General features: G+C 44.5%; 1 protein-coding gene across 1 annotated transcript in view; it reads left to right on the forward strand.

Annotated features, from left to right (window-relative positions):
• The window catches only part of LOC105480604 (5-hydroxytryptamine receptor 3C), a 34,623-nt gene that overhangs the window by 2,604 nt on the left and 11,436 nt on the right, over positions 1–20,583 (forward strand). Inside the window, exons 4-9 of the mRNA XM_071090009.1 lie at positions 482–591; positions 1,170–1,339; positions 3,031–3,191; positions 4,028–4,232; positions 4,424–4,639; positions 4,720–5,068. Coding sequence (XP_070946110.1) covers positions 482–591; positions 1,170–1,339; positions 3,031–3,191; positions 4,028–4,232; positions 4,424–4,639; positions 4,720–5,068 — 1,211 coding nt within the window. The remainder of the gene's footprint in view (positions 1–481; positions 592–1,169; positions 1,340–3,030; positions 3,192–4,027; positions 4,233–4,423; positions 4,640–4,719; positions 5,069–20,583) is intronic.

Here is a 20,583-nt window from a genome sequence, read left to right on the forward strand (position 1 = left end):
TAGGTGACAAGAGCGAAACTCCATCTCACACACACACACACACACACAAAAGTGACTTAAAAGTTTTCTAGTTCAAACCTCTACCCAAAGTATAACTTTTTCTGGGATCTGGGACAAAATAACTCCATGTAGAATTGGACTCACCATGGGAACCCAAACCTCCCCGGGAATCTTAGGAAGGAAGAAATAGCAACTCAAAAAAAAAAAAAAAAATGCTAAGTGGTTGCAGGCCAATATATTGGTGTGGTCCTAGCTCCAAGTGATTTTAGGCCATATTTAATATCTACCTGGCAAAAGCCTATCAAGGGGCACTTTTCTGGTGACACTTTGTTAAATCAAGAATGGGGGGGATAGGCTGTGGTCATTAGGGTCACAAATGGGAGTGGGAGGATCAAGGTGTAAAGAAGAATGGAAAGGGTGGGAGAGGCCGACAGGAGAAGCTCGCCATCACTCACCTCTGTCCCTCACTGCCCTGATGCAGGTGTGGGACAATCCTTTCATTAGTTGGAACCCAAAAGAGTGTGTTGGCATCAATAAACTCACGGTATTAGCTGAAAACCTGTGGCTCCCAGACATCTTTATCATGGAATCGTTCGTATCCAGGCTGGGGAAGCCAGCATGAAACCTCATCTGCCAAGAACAGCCTAGGGTCAGCACAGGGCATGGGGCCACCAAAAGATTCAGGCACACAGTCTCGACAAACCGACTTCCACAAATCACTACAAGTAGAAGAGGCGAGAGAGTGACATTAAAGAAAGAGCCCAGGGCCAGGCGCGGTGGCTCACGCCTGTAATCCCAGCAATTTGGGAGGCCGAGGCAAGTGGATCACCTGAGGTCAGGAGTTCGAGACCAGGCTGACCAACATGTTGAAACCATATCGCTAATAAAAATACAAAATTAGCCGGGTGTGGTGGTGGGCGCCTGTAATTCCAGCTAATCGGGAGGCTGAGGCAGGAGAATTGCTTGAACCTGGGAGGCAGAGGTTGCAGTGAGCCGAGATTGAGTCACTGAACTCCAGCCTGGGCAACAAGAGTGAAACTTTGTCTTAAAAACAAAAAATAAATAAAAAGAGAAAGAGCCTAGAAGGAGAGCACAGCAGGGGAGGCCCTGGAAGGAAGGGAGACAAGAGCTGATAAAGCCTCCATCTCTTCCCTTCCTTCCCCAAACAGCATGGATGTGTCTCAGATGCCTTCAGGTCTCACTGCCTATATCAGCAGTGAAGGTCAAATAAAGTACAATAAGCCAATGAGGGTGACCAGCATCTATAACCTGGACATCTTCTACTTCCCTTTTGACCAACAGAACTGTACCTTCACCTTCAGTTCTTTCCTCCACACAGGTAAGTGTGACACATTTTGGTAGCTGTTTAAGATTCAGGGAAAGACATTTGAGTGGTGTAGGTATCGTTAGAAAAGGTTTTGGATCAGTGTTGCTCCACTCTGGTGGCCTAACAAAGCTTTTTGAAAATACCAATAACTGTCCAGGCACAGTGGCTCACACTGTAATCTCAGCACTTTGGGAGGCAAAGGCGGGACGAACGCTTGTGCCCAGGAGTTTGAGACCAGCCTGGGCAACATAGTGAGACCTCGATCTCTACAAAATATAAAAAGAATTAGCCCCAGCTACTTGGGAGGCTGAGGCAGGAGGATCATTTGAGCCACAGAGGCTGAGGCTGCAGTGAGCTGTGATTGCACACTGCATTCCAGCCTGAGTGACAGAGTGAGACTCTGTTTTTAAAACAAAAAACAGGGCCGGGTGCGGTGGCTCATGCCTGTAATCCCAGCACTTTGGGAGACTGAGGCAGGCTGATCACAAGGTCAGGAGATTGAGACCATCCTGGCTAACACAGTGAAACCCTGTCTCTACTAAAAGTACAAAAAAAAAAAAAAAATTAGCCAGGCGTGGTGGCGGACAGCTGTAGTCCCAGCTACTTGGGAGGCTGAGGCAGGAGAATGGCATGACCTGGGAGGCAGAGCTTGCAGTGAGCCGAGATCGTGCCACTGCACTCCAGCCTGGGCGACAGAGCAAGACTCCGTCTCCAAAAAGAAAAAAGAAAAAAAAAAAACAGGCCGGGCGCAGCGGCTCACGTCTGTAATCCCAGCACTTTGGGAGGCCAAGACCGGCGGATCATGAGGTCACGAGATCCAGACCATCCTGACTAACACAGTGAAACCCCGTCTCTGCTAAATATACAAAAAATCAGCCGGTCATAGTGGCGGGCGCCTGTAGTCCCAGCTACTAGGGAAGCTGAGGCAGGAGAATGGTGTGAAACTCGGGAGGGAGAGGTTGCAGTGAGCCGAGATTGCACCACTGCACTCCAGCCTGGGCGACAGAGCGAGACTCTGTCTCAAAAACAAAACAAAACAAAACAAAAACAAAAACAAAATCCTAATAACTGCACATCACCCCAGATGCCAATTAAATTGTCCCAAGTGGGGCCCAGGTGATGCTAACATGCAGACAGGGTTAAGAACTGCTGCTTTACAAGCTGGGCAGCCCTTGTGCCAAATGAGGCCCAGCTGACTCTGAGCTGCTGCACACCTATAATTTTTAGCTCAAATCTTTTAACTCTAATAGCTAACACACTTAAAAACCGGTAAATTAATATAACCGAATGCCACCAGGTGTCACGTGGCAGATTTGGATAAACTAAAACCATCAAAGTGGGCATGCATATAATTATTAAAATATTGAGCTCTTCAAGCTTGATTCCACTAAAACACCACCATACAACTGGGGGACTGAGAAGGAAAATAGGAACGACTCCAAAAGTTCTTGACTCACATTTGAGTCATATCCAATATTCCCATAATGAACTAGATTCACTCTTGTTTTCAACAACAAAAGAAATTAATGCTGCTGCCCACACACATATGAATTGCTAGTCAGGTAACCCACTTCTGAGAAAACCAGAATACCCTGCTTTAAAAGGACAGACGAAAATTTGTTTTAGAAGCTCAGTGGGGGAGGAATCCAATTTCGTGGGCAGACTTACCTGTGTAGTAATGAACTGACCGGCCTCCCTTCCAGTGGACGGCATGCTGCTGGGCATAGACAAGGAGGTGTGGGAGATCACAGACACGTCTCACAACGTCATCCGAACCCAGGGGGAGTGGGAGCTCTTGGGCATCAACAAAGCCACCCCAAAGATGTCCATGGACAACAACCTATATGACCAGATCATGTTCTATGTGAGTCCAGGGGTCCCTGTTTGACTTCTGATCCCAGCAGCTTCGTGATTGTCCTCTTGACCTAATGCTCTTTGGGAAGTGAAAAAGAAGCTCCAGGCCGGGATCAGTGGTTCACACCTGTAATCCCAACACTTTGGGAGGCCGAGGTGGGCGGATCACCTGAGGTCAGGAGTTCAAGACCAGCCTGGCCAACATGGTGAAACCCCGTCTCTACTAAAAAAAAAAAAAAAATTAGCCAGGTGTGGTGGTACATGCCTGTAGTTCCAGCTACTCGGGAGGCTGAGACAGGAGAATCGCTTGAACCAAGGAGGTGGAGGCTGCAGTGAGCTGAGATAGTGCCCCTGCACTCCAGCCTGGGCAAGACAGTGAGACTCCATCTCAAAAAAAAAAAAAAGTTCCAGAGGGTTGGGCGCCTGCTCCCCACTGCCCCATCTACCTAATTACCCTGAAGCAGGATCCCCAAGGCCTCCCCCGCTCCCCATTCACCCACTCCTCATTCACCCGCTGCTGCTCTGGAGAGGGGAGGAATGGCTGGACTGTAATAAGCCCTGCCACTCAGAATGGAACAGCTCACCCCTACTGCTCACAATGACTTCAAGGGTCCACTTGCACCTAAAATTCTCCAGTCATTGTGTTCCTAGTAGGTTAAAAATGAATGCAAATTAGACAACAAATCAGAGGCCGCTATGTAGACGAGCACAATTAAATGTGCAAATGTTACTTAAAAAGATCGTCCCCAGCAGCCTCACAGCACATTGGCAAGGATTAGGGGTCAGATATACAAATTGAGCCCTCTGCCATCTATTTATCTGCCATCTTCTCTGGTCTCTTTCCAGGTGGCCATCAGGCACAGGCCCAGCCTCTACATCATAAACCTGCTGGTGCCCAGTAGCTTTCTGATTGCCATTGACGCCCTCAGCTTCTACCTGCCAGCAGAGAGCGAGAATCACGCCCCATTCAAGATAACGCTTCTGCTGGGCTGCAACGTCTTCCTGCTCATGATGAATGACTTGCTTCCTGCCAGTGGCAACCCCTTCATCAGTATGGCTCCTCCCACTTTCCGGAGGAGAAAAGGCACCCAGGGCCAGGGAGGAGGGCCAGGAGAAATGGCTGCTGCTCCGCAGAAGGAAGGAAGGAAGGGGCTGTGAAAGAAGACTGGATTTAGGAAAGAGGCATGAGAAATACTTACAGATAAATTTGCCTGGTTTACTTATAATTTGTTCTGCCCTCAGGTGTCTACTTCACCCTGTCCCTCTCCCTGATGGTGGGCAGCCTGCTGGAGACCATCTTCATTACCTACCTGCTGCACGTGGCCACCACCCAGCCCGCACCCCTGCCTCTGTGGTTCCACTCCCTGCTGCTCCACTGCACCAGCCCAGGGAGATGCTGTCCCACTGCAGCCTGGAAGGGAAATAAAGGCCTGGGTCTCACCCCCACCCACCTGCCTGGTGACGGAAGTCAGCACTGCCCACACTCCTCTAATCCTGTCCCTTCCCACTTCATAGCTGAGCCTCTGTCCTCTCCACAGGCACAAAGGAGGCGGGGGAGTTAACAGGGAAGCAGCTGGGACCCAGAGAGACCGAGCTAGATGGGGGCTCAGGATGCACAAAGACCCAGCTAATGGAGCAGTGGGTGCAGTTCAGCCACGCGATAGACACCCTGCTCTACCAGACTCACTTTCCTTATCTTAGCCACTTATCCCCAGTGACTGCCATGTCCCCTTCTAAATTCCAAAAACTCCAGCACAGTACTACCAAGCAGGTTCAGGATGGCCCTGGACAATTTCCTGTCTGTTGCTCAGGCTGCGTATTTCTGCTCACCTTCAGTATCCCTGAGCTACCACCTAACTCCTCACTCCCTGATCAATGGAAGTCCAGGTCAGTGGAGTCTCTCCTTGATCAATCACCCCAATAAACAACTTTCCAGGAACTACTGGCTCTTCAGTTTGTTTGTTTATTTATTTATTTATTGAGACAGAGTCTTGCTCTGTCACCCAGGCTGGAGTGCAGTGGTGCCATCTCAGCTCACTGCAACCTCCACCTCCCAGGCTCAAGTGATTCTCATACCTCAGCCTCCTGAGTAGCTGGGATTACAGGTGCACACCATCACACCCAGGTAATTTTTGTATTTTTAGTAGAGACGGGGTTTCGCCATGTTGGCCAGGCTGGTCTGGAACTCCTGACCTCAAGTGTTCTGCCTGCCTCGGCCTCCCAAAGTGCTGGGATTACAAGCGTGAGCCACCTCATCCAGCCCTCTTCGTTATATTTATTACAAACTCTGGGGTGGAGACTCCTCTTGCAGAAGCTTTGATACTTCCCCCTAAGCAGGTGTAATCTGATGTGATGTTAAGGGTTTTAGACACTTTCAGAGTTTTATAAGAATAAGAAAGACAAGTCTTATTTGTGAGAAATTATTTCATTTGCAATAAAATATTTACAAATGCAAAGTGTTCCTTTCAGCAACCATTTCTTTTTCACTTTCCTTCACCTCTCATTCCTGAAATTGCTCTTTAAAATAAATCATACATTATGTCATTCTTTTTTATTCTAACGGGTTTCTCTTACTTCATAACATCAAACAGAGTGGGATTTCTAAATATGCGTGCTTGAGGCTGGGTGGCTTATGCCTGTAATCCCAGCACTTTAGGAGGCCTAGGAGAGAGGCCAGGAGTTTGAGCCCAGACTGGGCAACAAAGAGAGACCTTGTCTCTACAAAAATAATAATTAACTAATTAATTAATTAAAAATTAGCCAGGTGCAATGGTACATGCCTGTAGTCCTAGCTACTCGAGGGACTAAAGTAGAAGGATCGCTGGAGCCCAGTTCAATGTTACAGGGAGCCATGATCGCACCCTTGCAATCCAGCTTGGGCAACAGAGCAAGAACCAGTCTCTTAAAAATAAAATAAAACCAAAAAAAAGTTTTTTAAGTTCCCTGTTAATAGTAGTTCACAGCAGGGCTCGGTAGCTCATGCCTGTAATCCTAGCACTTTGGGAGGCTGAGGCGGGCGGATCTCAAGGTCAGGAGTTCAAGACCAGTCTGGCCAATATGGTGAAACCCCATCTCTACTAAAAATACAAAAACTAGCCGGGCGTGGTGGTGGGCACCTGTAGTCCCAGCTACTTTGGAGGCTGAGGCAGAAGAATTGATTGAACCTGGAAGGCGGAGGTTGCAATGAGCCGAGATTGTGCCACTGTACTCCAGGCTGGGTGACAGAGCAAGACTCTGTCTCAAAAAAAAAAAAAAGTATTTCACACTTTCATCAGCAGCTATAATCATGGGAGAATTCTAATAGCTAGCTGCGAGCAAGACCCTGAGGAGAAACAGAAATTGAAAGGGAAAGTCAAAAAACACCAGAGACAAATTTCTGGATATTTCAATTGGATAAACACATTTCAGGGATTTATTCGTTTACCCTTCTGCCTCCCCTAAGAGTGTGCTTTCATAAAGATCAGGGTCAATGTCTCATCCATTTTTGTAGTTTAGCGCATGGTACCACATCTGGCACATCATGGATACCTAATACAGACTTGGGTTTTTTTGTTTTTTTCTTTCCAGCTTTTAGGTTCAAGGGGTACATGTGCAGGTTTGTTACCTGGGTAAATTACATATCGCAGGGGTTTGGTGTACAGATAATATTGTCATCCAGCTTAATATCCGATAGGTAGTTTTTTTTGTTTGGTTGGTTTTTTTTTTCTTTTTTTTCTTTTTTTTTTTTTTTTTTTTTTTTTTGGTTGAGATAGAGTTTTGCTCTTGTTGCCCAGGCTGGGGTGCAATGGCGTGATCTTGGCTCATGGCAACCTCCACTTCCCGGGTTCAAGCTATTCTCCTGCCTCAGCCTCCCAAGTAGCTGGGATTACAGGCATGCACTACCATGCCCAGTTAATTTTGTATTTTTAGTAGAGACGTGGTTTCTCCATGTTGGTCAGGCTGGTCTCAAACTCCTGACCTCAGGTGATCCGCCTGTCTTGGTCTCCCAAAGTGCTGGGATTACAGGTGTGAGCCACTGTGCCCGGCCACCTGATAGGTAGTTTTTCAATCATCATCCTCCCCCCACCCTCCATCCTCAAGTAGGCCCCAGTGTCTATTGTTCCCTTCTTCGTGTCCATGTGTATTCAGTGTTTAGCTCTCGCTTATAAGTGGGAACATGAAGTACTTGGTTTTCTTTTTCTTTTTGAGATGGAGTCTCGCTCTGTCACCATGCTGGAGTGCAGCAGCACGATCTCAGTTCACTGCAACCTCCACCTCCCCGGTTCAAGTGATTCTCCTGCCTCAGCCTCCCCAGTAGCTGGGGCTACAGGGGCCCGCCAACATGCCCAGCTAATTTTCAATAGAGACAGGTTTCACCATGTTGGCCAGGATGATCTCAATCTCTTGACCTCGTGATCCACCTGCCTCAGCGTCCCAAAGTGCTGGGATTACAGGCATGAGACAATGTGCCCGGCCTTTACAAGCACCCACCACTACACCCGGCTAATTTTGTATTTTTAGTAGAGACGGGTTCTCACTATGTTGGTCAGGCTGGTCTCAAACTCCTGACCTCAGGTGATCCACCTGTCTCGGCCTCTGAAAGTGTTGGGATTACAGGCTGAGCCACTGCGCCTGGCAGTACTTAGTTTTCTGTTCCTGTGTTAATTCTCTTAAGATAAGGCCTCTGGCTCCATCCATGTTTCTACAAAGGCCATTATCTCCTTTTTTATGACTGTGTAGTATTCCATGTGCATATGTACCGTATTTTCTTTATCCAGTCTACCATTGATGTGCTTCTAGGTTGATTCCATGTCTGCTATTGTGAATAGTCCTAAAATGAACATACATTTGCATGGGTCTTTATGGTAGAATGATTTACATTCATTTGAGTATATATCTGTGATAGAATTGCTGGGTCAAATGGTAGCTCTATTTTAAGTTCTTTGAGAAATCTCCACACTGCTTTCCACAGTGGCTGAACTAATTTGCATTCCCACCAGCAGCATATACATGTTCTCCTTCCTCCACAACCTCTCCAGCATCTGTTATTTTTTTCCAACTTTTACATAACAGCCAATCTGACTGGAGTGAGATGATATGTCATTGTAGTTTGGATTGCATTTCCCTAACACTTAGTGATATTGAGCATTTTCTCACATGCTTCTTGGCCACACATGTGTCTTCTTTTGAGAAGTAAATACAGCCTTGTTGAACGAGTAAATGTGTGAATGAATGCCAGCCAGCCAAAATCCACATTTTACTAGCTCTAACTGTAAATCCCTTCCCAACATATTTTATTTTATTTTCTTTATCAAATGTGGAAAATTAACGCAACACATCTTCATGTGTCAACTATCTCTGAGTTCTCGGAGATGTTACTTATATCCTGGCAAAGGCATTTCTGATATCAGATTCTCTTGTTTCCTTCTTCTGTCCATTACTTGGAACATATTTCCCACTCAGAAACTCACTTGGTTTTTGCCAATAACTTAAAATGAAGAACGTCTATTAAGCCATTGAGGAATTTCAAATTTCTTAAGATCACTTTTTTATGATTTATTTTCCTTCCCCATTTCCACATTTATATTTCTCTAGATGTCATCTTGCGATTTTTTTCATACATATGCAACTTGAGGTTTTCCATGCTAAGACTTTTGTTTGACAATGCCCTTTGCAAAAGAACATTCTGCTGATATGTTCAGGTGGAAGTGACACTTGTGGGGTAAAATATGACCTGACAATGAGGCAAAATATATTAAACTACTACTAGCCAACATAGGCCAGCAGGAACATTAACGGTGTTTCACAATTTGGGAGGGAATGGTTCTGGTTTCTGATATCTCTCATTTTAAAAAAGAGAAAATGAGGGGTGTAGTGGCTCATGCGTGTAATCCCAAAACTTTGGAAGGCCTCGGCAGGAGGATTGCTTCAGCCCAGGAGTTTGAGATCAGCCTGGGCAACATAACAAGACTTCTTTTCTACAACAGCGACAACAACAAACAAAAATCAGCTGGGCATGGTGGCGTGTGCCTGCAGTCCCAGCTACTTGAGGGGCTGAGGTGGGAGGATCGCTTGAGCCCAGGAGGTCTACAGTGCAGTGCGCTGTGATCGCCCCACTGCACTCCAGCCTTGGCTACAGAGTGAGACTCCGTCTCAATAAAGAAATAAATATACACACACACACGCGCGCGCGTGCACACACACACACACACACAGTAGCCCTTGTGATCATAACTTTATTTTTTGTCCTTTATTTTTTATTAAAAACCTCTGTAGGTGTGTACATTGGAAATTTATGAACTCTGTAAAAATCAGACAATTGGCCCTGGATACACTACTCTCATCAAATGCTTGATTATTGTCTAACTTCTTGGGTAATTTCTACTCATGTCCCACTCTTTCCTTTCCTTGGCAGCATCTAGGGTCATGCTCACAACCTCTTCACGTCTCATTGTTTATTTTCTTTCTTTCTTTCTATTCTTTTTTTTTTCCATGGAGTCTTGCTCTGTCTCCCAGACTGGAGTGCAGTGACGTGATCTTGGCTCACTGCAACCTCCGCCTCCCGGGTTCAAGCGATTCTCCTGCCTCAGCATTCCAAGTAGCTGGGATTACAGGCATCTGCCACCAGGCCTGGCTAATTTTTTTTTTTTTTTTTTTTTTTTAGTAGAGACAGGGTTTCACCATGTTGGTCAGGCTGGTTTTGAACTCCTGACCTCTGGTGATCCAGCCGCCTCGGCCTCCCAAAGTGTTGGGATTACAGGCGTGAGCCACCACGCCTAGCCAATTTTCTTATTATTTAAATAATTCTCAGAAGACTTTCTCCAAGAATAATTTCTTCCTACTTATTCTTTCAGTAGTTCATATATCTGACCATTCTTATGGTATGTTTTTTGGGTTTTTTTGTTTTTTTGTTTTGTTTTGTTTTGAAACAGAGTCTCACTCCGTTGCCCAGGCTGGAGTGCAATGGTGTGATCTTGGCTCACTGCAACCTCTGCTTCCTGGGTTCAAGCAATTCTCCTTCTACAGCCTCCCGACTAGCTGGGATTACAGGTGTGCACCACAATGCCCAGCTAATTTTTTTAAATATTTTTAGTGGAGACAGAGTTTTGCCATGTTGGCCAGACTGGTCTCAAACTCCTGACCTCAAGTGATCCACCTGCCTCGGCCTCCCTAAGTGCTGGAATTGCAGGCATGAGCCACCACGTCTGGCCTCTTAGGGTATGTTTTTGTCTCATCATTATCTTTGATTCCTTCCATCTTCTAGAAATCCAACATGTCTATGGACAATACCATATTTCACACTTATCCCCTCTCTTCTTTCATCTCTATTTGTTTATCTGAAAACTAAGCTCATCTGTCTGCTCTTCACTACTCCCTCTCGCTCTCTCCTTCCTCCATTACTCTTCCTGACTTTTTCCTTTTCTTTCTTTTTCTTTTTTTTTTTTTTTTTTTTGAGACAGTTTCACTCTTGTTGTCCAGGCTGCAGTGCAGTGGCACAATCTTGGTTCACTGCAACCTCTGCCACCCGGGTTCCAGCGATTCTCCTGCTCAGTCTCCCAAGTAGCTGGGATTACAGGCACCTGCCACTGCACCTGGCTAATTTTTTGTTTTGGTTTTTGTAGAGACGGGGTTTTACCATGTTGGCCAGGCTGGTCTTGAACTTCTGACCTTGTGATCCACCCTCCTCAGCCTCCCAAAGTGCTGGGATTACAGGCATGAGCCACTGTGCCTAGCCCCTGTATTTTTTCCTTATACCAACCCTTTCACTATCATTTCTCCTTAATGATTTCACTAGCTTGTTGCAAACCTCTCATCCACATCTGACATTTAGGAAAACTCGTCTAGATCATCATCCTTAATAATTCAAAGGTGATGCTCATGATACTGATTATTCCATATATATGGCATAGATGTCAAAATCTATACAAAATAAGTAGCATTTAAAATACACTATGACGGCCAGGCACGGTGGCTCATGCCTGTAATCCTAGCACTTTGGGAGGCCGAGGGGGGCGGATCACCTGAGGCCAGGAGTTTGATACCAGCCTGACCAATATGGTGAAACCCCATCTTTACTAAAATACAAAAAATTAGCCGAGCGTGGTGGCAGGTGCCTGTAATCCCAGCTACTCAGGAGGCTAAGGCAGGAGAATTGCTTGAACCTAGGAGGCAGAGGTTGCAGTGAGCCAAGTTTGGGCCACTGCACTCCAGCCTGGGTGATCAAGTGAGGCTCCTTCTCAAAAATAAATAAATAAATAAAAATAAAAAATAAATAAAATAAAATACACCATGAGAATGTTCTACTACATGTGAGGCCATCTGTTGCAAGGAACACCAGGAGGTTTGCAGCTTCTTACAAGCAAGCGTGATGACTTATAAAGGTGCAACTCAGGAGATAGAAGATAAACACAATTAGGAAATAAGTCATTCTTTAAGATTCTTCCCTTCAGGGTAATTTAGTAATTCTGTCAAATTATCCAAAGCCAGCATTTTCTAGATATGGGTCTCTTTTTACTCCCTAGCTTTTGCTACACACTTTGTTTTTTTTTTTTGGAGACAGAATCTTGCTCTGTCGCCCAGGCTGGAGTGCAGTGGTGTGATCTCAGTTCACTGTAACCTCCACCTCCCAGATGCAAGTGATTCTTGTGCCTCAGTCTCCGGAATAGCTGGGATTACAGGTGTGTACCACCACATCTGCTAATTTTTTTTTTTTTTTTTTTTTTTTTTTTTTAGTAGAGACGGGGTTTCACCATGTTAGCCAGGCTGGTCTCTAACTCCTGACCTCAGGTAATCCACCCACCTCGGCTTTCCAAAGTGCTGGAATTACAGGCGTGAGTCACTGCACCCGGCCGTGATCCTTTCTTTTCTTTCCTTCTTTCTTCTTTTTTTTTTTTTTTTTTGAGATGGAGTTTCGCTCTGTCACCCAGGCTGGAGTACAGTGGTGCCATCTCAGCTCACTGCAAGCTCCGCCTTCCGGGTTCAAGCCATTCTCCCACCCCGGCCTCCCAAGTAGCTGGGACTACAGGTGCCTGCCACCACGCCCAGCTAATTTTTTTTTTTTTTTTTGTATTTTTGTATTTTTAGTAGAGACGGGGTTTCACCGTGTTAACCAGGATGGTCTCGATATCCTGACCTTGTGATCTGCCCGCCTCAGCCTCCCAAAGTGCTGGGATTACAGGCGTGAGCCACTGCACCCGGCTAGCTGGCTCTTTTCTTTTTTCTTTTCTTTTCTTTTCTTCTTTCCTTCTTTCTTTCTTTCTTCCTCCTTCCTTCCTTCTTTCCCTCCCTCCCTCCCTCCTTCTTTCTTTCCCTCCCTCCCTCCCTCCCTCTTTCTTTCCCTCCCTCCCTCCCTTCCTTCCTTCCATCTATCCTTCCTTCCTTCAAGAAGTCTCACTCTGTAGCCCAACCTGAAGTGCTATGGTGTGCAAAGGCGTGATTTCGGCTCACTGCAACCTCTGCCTCCTAGGCTCAAGCAGTTCTCTTGCCTCAGTCTCCCAAGTATCTGGGATTACAGGCGCCTGCCACCACTCCCGACTAATTTTTTGTATTTTAGTTTCACCATGTTGAATAGTTCACGAACTCCTGACCTCAGGTGATCTGCCCACCTTGGCCACCCAAAGTGCTGGGATTATAGGAATGAGCCACCGCGCATGGCCTCCACACTTTTTAATCATACTCTTCACTAGATACCAGGGGAGCCGTAGTTCTCTCTGCTTGCCTACTTTCTACTCCGGCAAAAGTGAAAAGCATACCCCTTGTCTATATCCTCCTACTTGCTAAGCAAAGATCTACTTAGATCCCCAGTTTGAGGGATCTTAAGTACTTTCTTTTAACTCTTCTCTGCCTTACAGCAGATTCCATCTTTCATGCATTATCTGAGCCACTTCGAGACACTTAGTCACCCAAAGCAGTTTCTTATTTCAACATTCAATCAGTCTTTTTTTTTTTTTTTTTGAGACAATATTTCACTCTTGTTGCCCAGGCTAGAGTGCAATAGCACGATCTCGACTCACTGCAACCTCTGCCTTCCGGGTTCAAGCGATTCTCCTGCCTCAGCCTTCGGAGAAGCTGGGATTACCGGTGCCCGCCACCAGACTCAGCTAATTTTTGTATTTTTTAGTAGAGACAGGGTTTCACCTTGTTGGCCAGGTTGGTCTCTAACTCCTGAGCTCAAGTGATTCACCTGCCTTGGCCTCTCAAAGTGCTGGGATTTACAGGTGTGAGCCACCGTGCCCAGCCTACATTCAGTCATTCTTAACCCATATTTTGAATCATTAATCCAGTCTTTTAATATACTAGGTGCAACACACAGCAGGCATACCAAAACATCAGATGCAACAAGAAAAGTTTTTGTTCCATCACTTGATTATTTTTTATTTGAACTTTTTTTTGCAATATCACACATGTACAGAAAAGTATGCAAATCATATAGGTCAATGAATTATTCACTCAGTGAATTATTAATATGGACCACACCTGTATAACCACCACCCAAGTAAAGAAATAGACCAACTCTTGGGAAAACCCCCTTTGGGGCTCATCCCAATCATTGTCTTATTCAGACTTTCCAAAGCTAGTCACTAACCTGACATCTAAATTAGTTTAGCCAGTTTTCAGATTTTGTATAAATGGTATTACAGTATTATTCTTTTGTGTCTGACTTTATTTACTCAACATTATGTTTGTGAGATTTATCCATGTTGTTGTGAGTGGTAAGTTTGTTCACAGTCATCGTCGTATAGTTTTTCACTTTATTTTTTGACTAGCAATTATAGTCTTATTTGTGGAACTAACTTACTCAATCTTACATTAGATTCAAGTCATCACTCATTAAAATCACTGCTCCTTTATTGATGTTAAAAGAACATTGGCAGATTGTCTTCAGCCATGCATGAAACTAGATAAATTAATTTTACTTGCTTATCTTCCATTTATATTTTCAGTTCTATGCATTTGGGTGTGATACCTTCAATCCTTTTTGTAAGAAGGAAGGGAATGAATAAGCTAGTAAATACAGACATTCAAAGACCGCAGATGTAACACTGAAGAACTGCCAAGTTTTAAATATTTTTGCAATACTAGTTACTACATTCAGATGATCACCAAACTTATAGATGAACTGTATTTCAAATGTTAATTGATAAAATCAATAGTTTGGAATTCAGAACGTGCTTTCCATAGAAACACATTTTAAGCAGTATTCAATAAACAAATTAGAATATTTAAAAGTCTATTTAACCCACAAGGCAGTTGAAATACTATATGTGTGCAATAAAAAAAAAAGTCAAATAAGTTAAAATGCTGTTTCAAAACTGAAAATGAAACAAGTAAAATTAATAAAATGGGATAAAAAATTGTAAATTTTTATGTTTGAGGAAAAGCAGACTTGGTTAGAGGAGACTGGAGTTGGTGCCCAGTGAGAGAACACATGGCATGCACCCAGGTGAGGTCAACCAACTAGGTCCCAAATCAACGATCCAAACCAATCCCACTCCACCCCACATATCCATTCCAAGGTGCCTAAGTATCCACCTATGGCCGTAGTCTGGACAAACGCCAGCCCTGAGGGAGAAAGGTAGATCAAAGTGACACAGAATTTTTACAACTCCCACCGTCTCTTTCCTCACCCCCAACCACAAGAGTCTAAAAATATGGTGGAGATAAACCCAATGATGAAACAGTAGTCAGAGAAAAATCAGACAAACTTAGAGCCAAACTACAAGTAAGAGTCACATTCCAAAAGCAAAGACCTAGAGGGAAGCCATGAAATCCAGATAGAGCAAACTTTAAAAATGAAATCACAGAAGAAAGAAGAAGGACTTTTAAAATCTTAACATGGGCTCTAAAAAAATAAAAATTTAAAAAAATCTTAACATGGGAAACGCCTTTGTAACTATTAAAAAAAAAACTATAAAAGAGAAGATTGATAGATCTAACTACAAAAACCCAATAAAGCAACATAAACAAAATCAAAAGACCAACCAGACCAGGTATGGTGGCTCACACCTGTAATCCTAGCATTTTGGGAGGCCAAGGCAGGCCAGTTTCTTGAGGCTAGGAGTTTGAAACCAGCCTGGCCAATGTGGTAAAACCCCATCTCTACTAAAATACAAAAATTAGCCAGGAGTGGTGGCTCATGCCTGTAATCCCGGCTACTCGGGAGGCTGAGGCAGGAGAATCACTTGAACCCAGGAGTTGGAGGTTGCAGTGAGCGGAGATTACACCATTGCACTCCAGCCTGGGCATCAGAGTGAGACTCCACCTTAAAAAAAAAAAAAAGACAAACCAGAAACTGGAAAAAAACAGACACAACTCATATGACATATATATATACACACACACACACACACACACATATATATATAAAGAGCTCCTGTCAATCAAATAGAAAAATTACCATACAACAGAGAAATGAACACACGGCATACAGCATTCAACCTTCACAGAAAAGAAAATACAGATAATTTTAAACATTCTGAACCACCAATTTTCAAAAGATGTTCTGTATTCTAGGAACTAAAGCAAGATACTGCATTACTTATTCTGTCTCTGGTGGTCTTAAAGACCCCTAAGGATCCTATAAGTTTCTTCAGATCACCACTCCTAACTAACTAGTGCCATGGAGCAACTTGGTTGAGTCTATCCTGGCTCTGTGGACACTATACTGTCCGCTATGGTAGCCACTGGCCACATGCTGCTATTTAGATTAAAATTAATAAATCAAAATGAAATAAAATTTAAAAATCAGTTCCTTAGTTGTACTAGCCACATTTCGAGTACTCACTGGTTATATTTAGCTAGTGGCTACTATAACGGATAGTACAGATATGGACCACTTCCTCCATCACAGAAAATTCTACTTGACAGCATTGATCTAGAAATAGACTTTTAAAGTAAATATCTGACACTTTAGCTCACTTAATCCTTCTTTATTTTGTTTTGTATTGTTTTTGAGATGGAGTTTCATTCTTGTTGCCCAGGCTGGAGTGCAATGGTGCAATCATTTGCTCACTGCAACCTCCACCTCCCGAGTTCAAGTAGATTCTCCTGCCTCAGCCTCCCAAATGACTGGGATTACAGGCACATGCCACCACGCCTGGCTAATTTTTGTGTTTTTAGTGGAGATGGGGTTTCACCGTGTTAGCCAGGCTGGTCTTGAACTCCTGGCCTCAAGAGATCCACCCGCCTCGGCCTCCCAAAGTGTTGGGATTACAGGCATGAGCCACCACACTGGCCACTTAATCCTTCTTTAGCCTTGAAATTTTAAATATAGATAAATTTTTTTTCTCATTCATATTTTCTTTTTTTAATTTTTTTATTTGGAAACAGAGTCTCACTCTATCACCCAGGCTGGAGTGCAGTGGCGTGATCTCGGCTCACTGCAAACTCCGCCTCCCAGGTTCAAGATATTCTCGTGCCTCAGCCTTCCCAGCTGGGATGACAGGCATGCACCACCAAGCCTGGCTAATTTTTATATGTTTCAGTGGCGTGATCTCGGCTCACTGCAACCTCCACCTCCCAGGTTCAAGAGATTCTCGTGCCTCAGCCTTCCCAGCTGGGATGACAGGTATGTACCACCAAGCCCGGCTAATTTTTATATGTTTAATAGAGATGAGGTTTCACCATGTAGGCCAGGCTGGTCTCGAACTCCTGGCCTCAAGTAATCCACCTGCCTCTGCCTCCCAAAGTGCTGGGATTACAGGCATGAGCCACTGTGCCCAGGCTTCCTCCATATTTTTGAAATTTCTTACAATAAACATGTGATCTAAAGTTTCTATAATGATCATTTTTTAAAGGGAAGAAAGTTATAAAAAATATCATTATATCAAATTAATAAAAGAAAAATGCAAGGGAAAAGTTTTAGCTTTCTGAGCAATCCAGAGGTTTTATAGCAAGAAAGGCATTTCTCGATTTGGAAATCAGGCTGCCCACACATAGCAATTATTTATAACTGACACCTCATCTTTCCAAGACTCATTTTTCTCCTTTTTTATACATTATCACTAGCTTGGGTTTTCTCTTTCTTTACTAGAATTAAAAGAAATCACTCCTCCCCATTAAAAATAGTAACAGACTGGGCACGGTGGCTCATGTTTGTAATCCCAGCACTTTGGGAGGCCAAGGCGGGCAGATCACCTGAGGTGAGGAGTTCGATACCAGCCTGGCCAACATGATGAAACCCCGTCTCTACTAAAAATACAAAAATTAGCTGGGCATGGTGGTGGGCACCTGTAATCCCAGCTACTTGGGAGGCTAAGGCAGGAGAATCGCTTGAACCTGGGAGGCAGAGGTTGCAGTGAGCTGAGATCACGCCATTGCACTACAGCCTGGGTGACAGAGCAAGACTCTGTCTCAAAAATAAATAAATAAATTAATTAATTAGCAACAACAATAATAACTCTTTCCTGCAACTCATCTGGTGTTTATTCTTCTTTTCCGAGTTTCAAACACAAAGGAGAGGAAGGTTCAGAAGAGAACAACCCTTGCTTCCCAGTTATCAGCTCTTACCTCCTCCTCCTCTTTATCCAGCTAAAACAGATGTTGCAGGGTTGAGGGGCTACTTTAAGTTCCCTCATGGCTACAGCCTCCTGCCCTCTCCAATCCCTGGGCCTTCCAGAAATGGAGGTCAGTAACTCCTCTGGGAGTATGCCTTGGAAGTAGAGGGATTTGGTCTTCCTTTTCCAGGCCATCTGCGGATCAGTCGCCTCCAACCTTTACCAGTCTGTTAGCAGGGATGGGACGATGTGCCAGTCTACACAGGCCATCAGCTCAGGCATTCTTCCCAGACGATCTGCAGCATGACACCAGGCCAGAAGCTGGAAATTATTGCCCCAGGCCCAAACATACTGAGACAACTCCATGCCTCAGCACTCACCCACCGTGCAGCTGAGCACAGGCCTGAAACTTTAGTGAAAACACAATGTTGGTGGGGAGAAAAGCCTTATTTTCCCATCAATCAACCACAAGCATGAGGGAAGAAAAGTGTGAGGTTCCTTTCTCAACAGGTCCATGAGCTGGGCAGGATCAGTCAGTAGAGAAGACAGCACCACCTGCCTTTCAGTTAATGTTTGATTATTAACCATCCAATGCATGAGTGGATGAGTTCATATTTTTGTATCAGGAAGGACTGTCAGGAGATGTATTTTTCATTTTCCTTGAGCTCTCTGGACAGCTTCTTGAGGATCCCCTATGATGATGGATTATGCCGGACTATCCAGGAGCATGTGGACAGAGCCACTCAGAAGCAGAAGATGGCACCTGGGTTGCTCAGACTCTGCCATGTTCACTGACAAACAGCCATCTGGGTCCCCCGGCTCTTCCGCACTAGGTACAGCCTTCTCTTTCTGGGCCCAGCCTCCTGCCCTCAAGCACAGCAGCCTCACCCCTGGTGGACTGAGGCTTAGCTGTGGCCTGGGGCCTCACACACTGGCCTGACCAGGACCTCCTGGTCGCCCACAGGAGGGTCCTCTCTGCCACAGTCCCCAAATGATAGACTCTTTGGTTGTTTTTGTCTTTTGTTATACAAACAATACTGTAATTTATAACCTTGTAAAAACTATATGTCTTTATTGTACAGGTAAGAAAACTCCCAGAAGTGTGATACTGAGTCAAAGAGAATATATAATTTTAAAGCTGATGGATACTGCAAAATTGTTCACCAAAAGGCAGGCAGTGTGCGAAAGTGCTTATTTTCCCCACGGCCTCTCCAACAGAATATGTAGTCAGACTTTTAGATTTTTACCAATTAGGAAGGTGAAACAGTGATATTAGTGTAATTTTAGTGTGCAGTTCTCTGATTATGGTTGAAGTTAACTTTTTATATATTTAAGGGCCATCCATATTTCTGATAGAGATAGGAGGCAGACAAATTCCTAGGCAGATGGGGACAGTCCCTGGTGAAACTCGACCTTCAAGCCAAGGACAGCCTGAAGCCTGAACACCAAACTACCAGTTCCAGATAGAGTCCACAGACCGGAGTGAGAACTTTCATTCCCGTTTGGTGTGTTCAGCCCCTGACTAGTCCTGGGCCAAGGTCCCAGGCCAAACCTTCACTTCAGCCCTTGATTGGTTCTTTACACGATCATACCTCTTTCTGAATGGTGCTTTTTCCAGGCCTACCCATAAACCAATCAGCACACATTTCCCCCTAAGGCCATAAAAATCCCAGACTCAGTCTCACAGCCAGCAACCCAGTTTCGGGTCCCCTCTCACTGCTGAGAGCTTTCTTTCTGTTGTTCAATAAAATTCTACTCTGGGCCAGGTGCAGTGGTTCACACCTGTAATCCCAGCACTTTGGAGGCCGAGGTGGACAGATCACCTGAGGTCAGGAGTTCAAGACCAGCCTGGCCAACATGGTGAGACCCCCGTCTCTACTAAAAAATTAAAAAAATTAGCTGAATGTGGTGGCACACACCTGTAATCCCAACTACTCAGGAGGCTGAAGCAGGAGAATTGCTTGAACCTGTGAGGCAGAGGTTGCAGTGAGCTGAGGTCATGGCATTGCATTCCAGCCTGGGCAACAAGAACAAAACTCTCTCTCAAAAAAATATTAATTAAAATTAAAAATAAAATAAAGGCCGGGTGTGGTGGCTAAAGCCTGTAATCCCAGCACTTTGGGAGGCCGACACGGGCGGATCACGAGGTGAGGAGATCGAGACCATCCTGGCTAACACAGTGAAACCCCGTCTCTACTAAAAATACAAAAAATTAGCCGGGCGCGGTGGCGGGCGCCTGTAGTCCCAGCTACTCGGGAGGCTGAGGCGGGAGAGGGAGAATGACGTGAACCCGGGAGGTGGAGTTTGCAGTGAGCTGAGATCTGGCCACTGCACTCCAGCCTGGGCGACAGAGCGACACTCCGTCTCCAAAAAATAAAATAAAATAAAATAAAATTCTACACTGCCTTACTCACTCTCTAGTGTCAGTGTACCTCATTCCTCCTGGTCATGACGTAAGAACTTGGAACTTGCTGAACTGCAGGAGTTAAAGAGCTGTAACACTCCGTACCGCTCACCAAACTACAGGAGCAAAGAAGCTGCAACATTTCTTTTCCTGAATTGACTGTAGCTGGGCTTTTCCTATTTTTCTATTGAGTCTTTTCTTTCTCAATTTGTAGGAGAAGTGCCTTATATTAAGATTAGTCTGTTGCTAGGATACAAGTTGCAAATATTTTTTCCTAATTTGTAATTTGCTTTTGATTTAGCTAAAGAGTTTTTGTCATGCAGAAAGCTTTTCTTTTTCAGTATAATTGGATTTGTTAATGCTTTGTTTCATGAGTTCTGGATATTGAGATGTAGTTAGAAAACATATGACACTTTCTATTAGAAATTTGGCTTTATAGATCAAAATTAAATATGACCTAGCAATTCCATTTCTAAGAATTTATCTTACATTTATACTTAAATATACATACTCACACACCCAAA

The sequence above is a fragment of the Macaca nemestrina genome, chromosome 2, assembly GCF_043159975.1.
Source record: "Macaca nemestrina isolate mMacNem1 chromosome 2, mMacNem.hap1, whole genome shotgun sequence".
Classification (NCBI taxonomy): domain Eukaryota; kingdom Metazoa; phylum Chordata; class Mammalia; order Primates; family Cercopithecidae; genus Macaca; species Macaca nemestrina.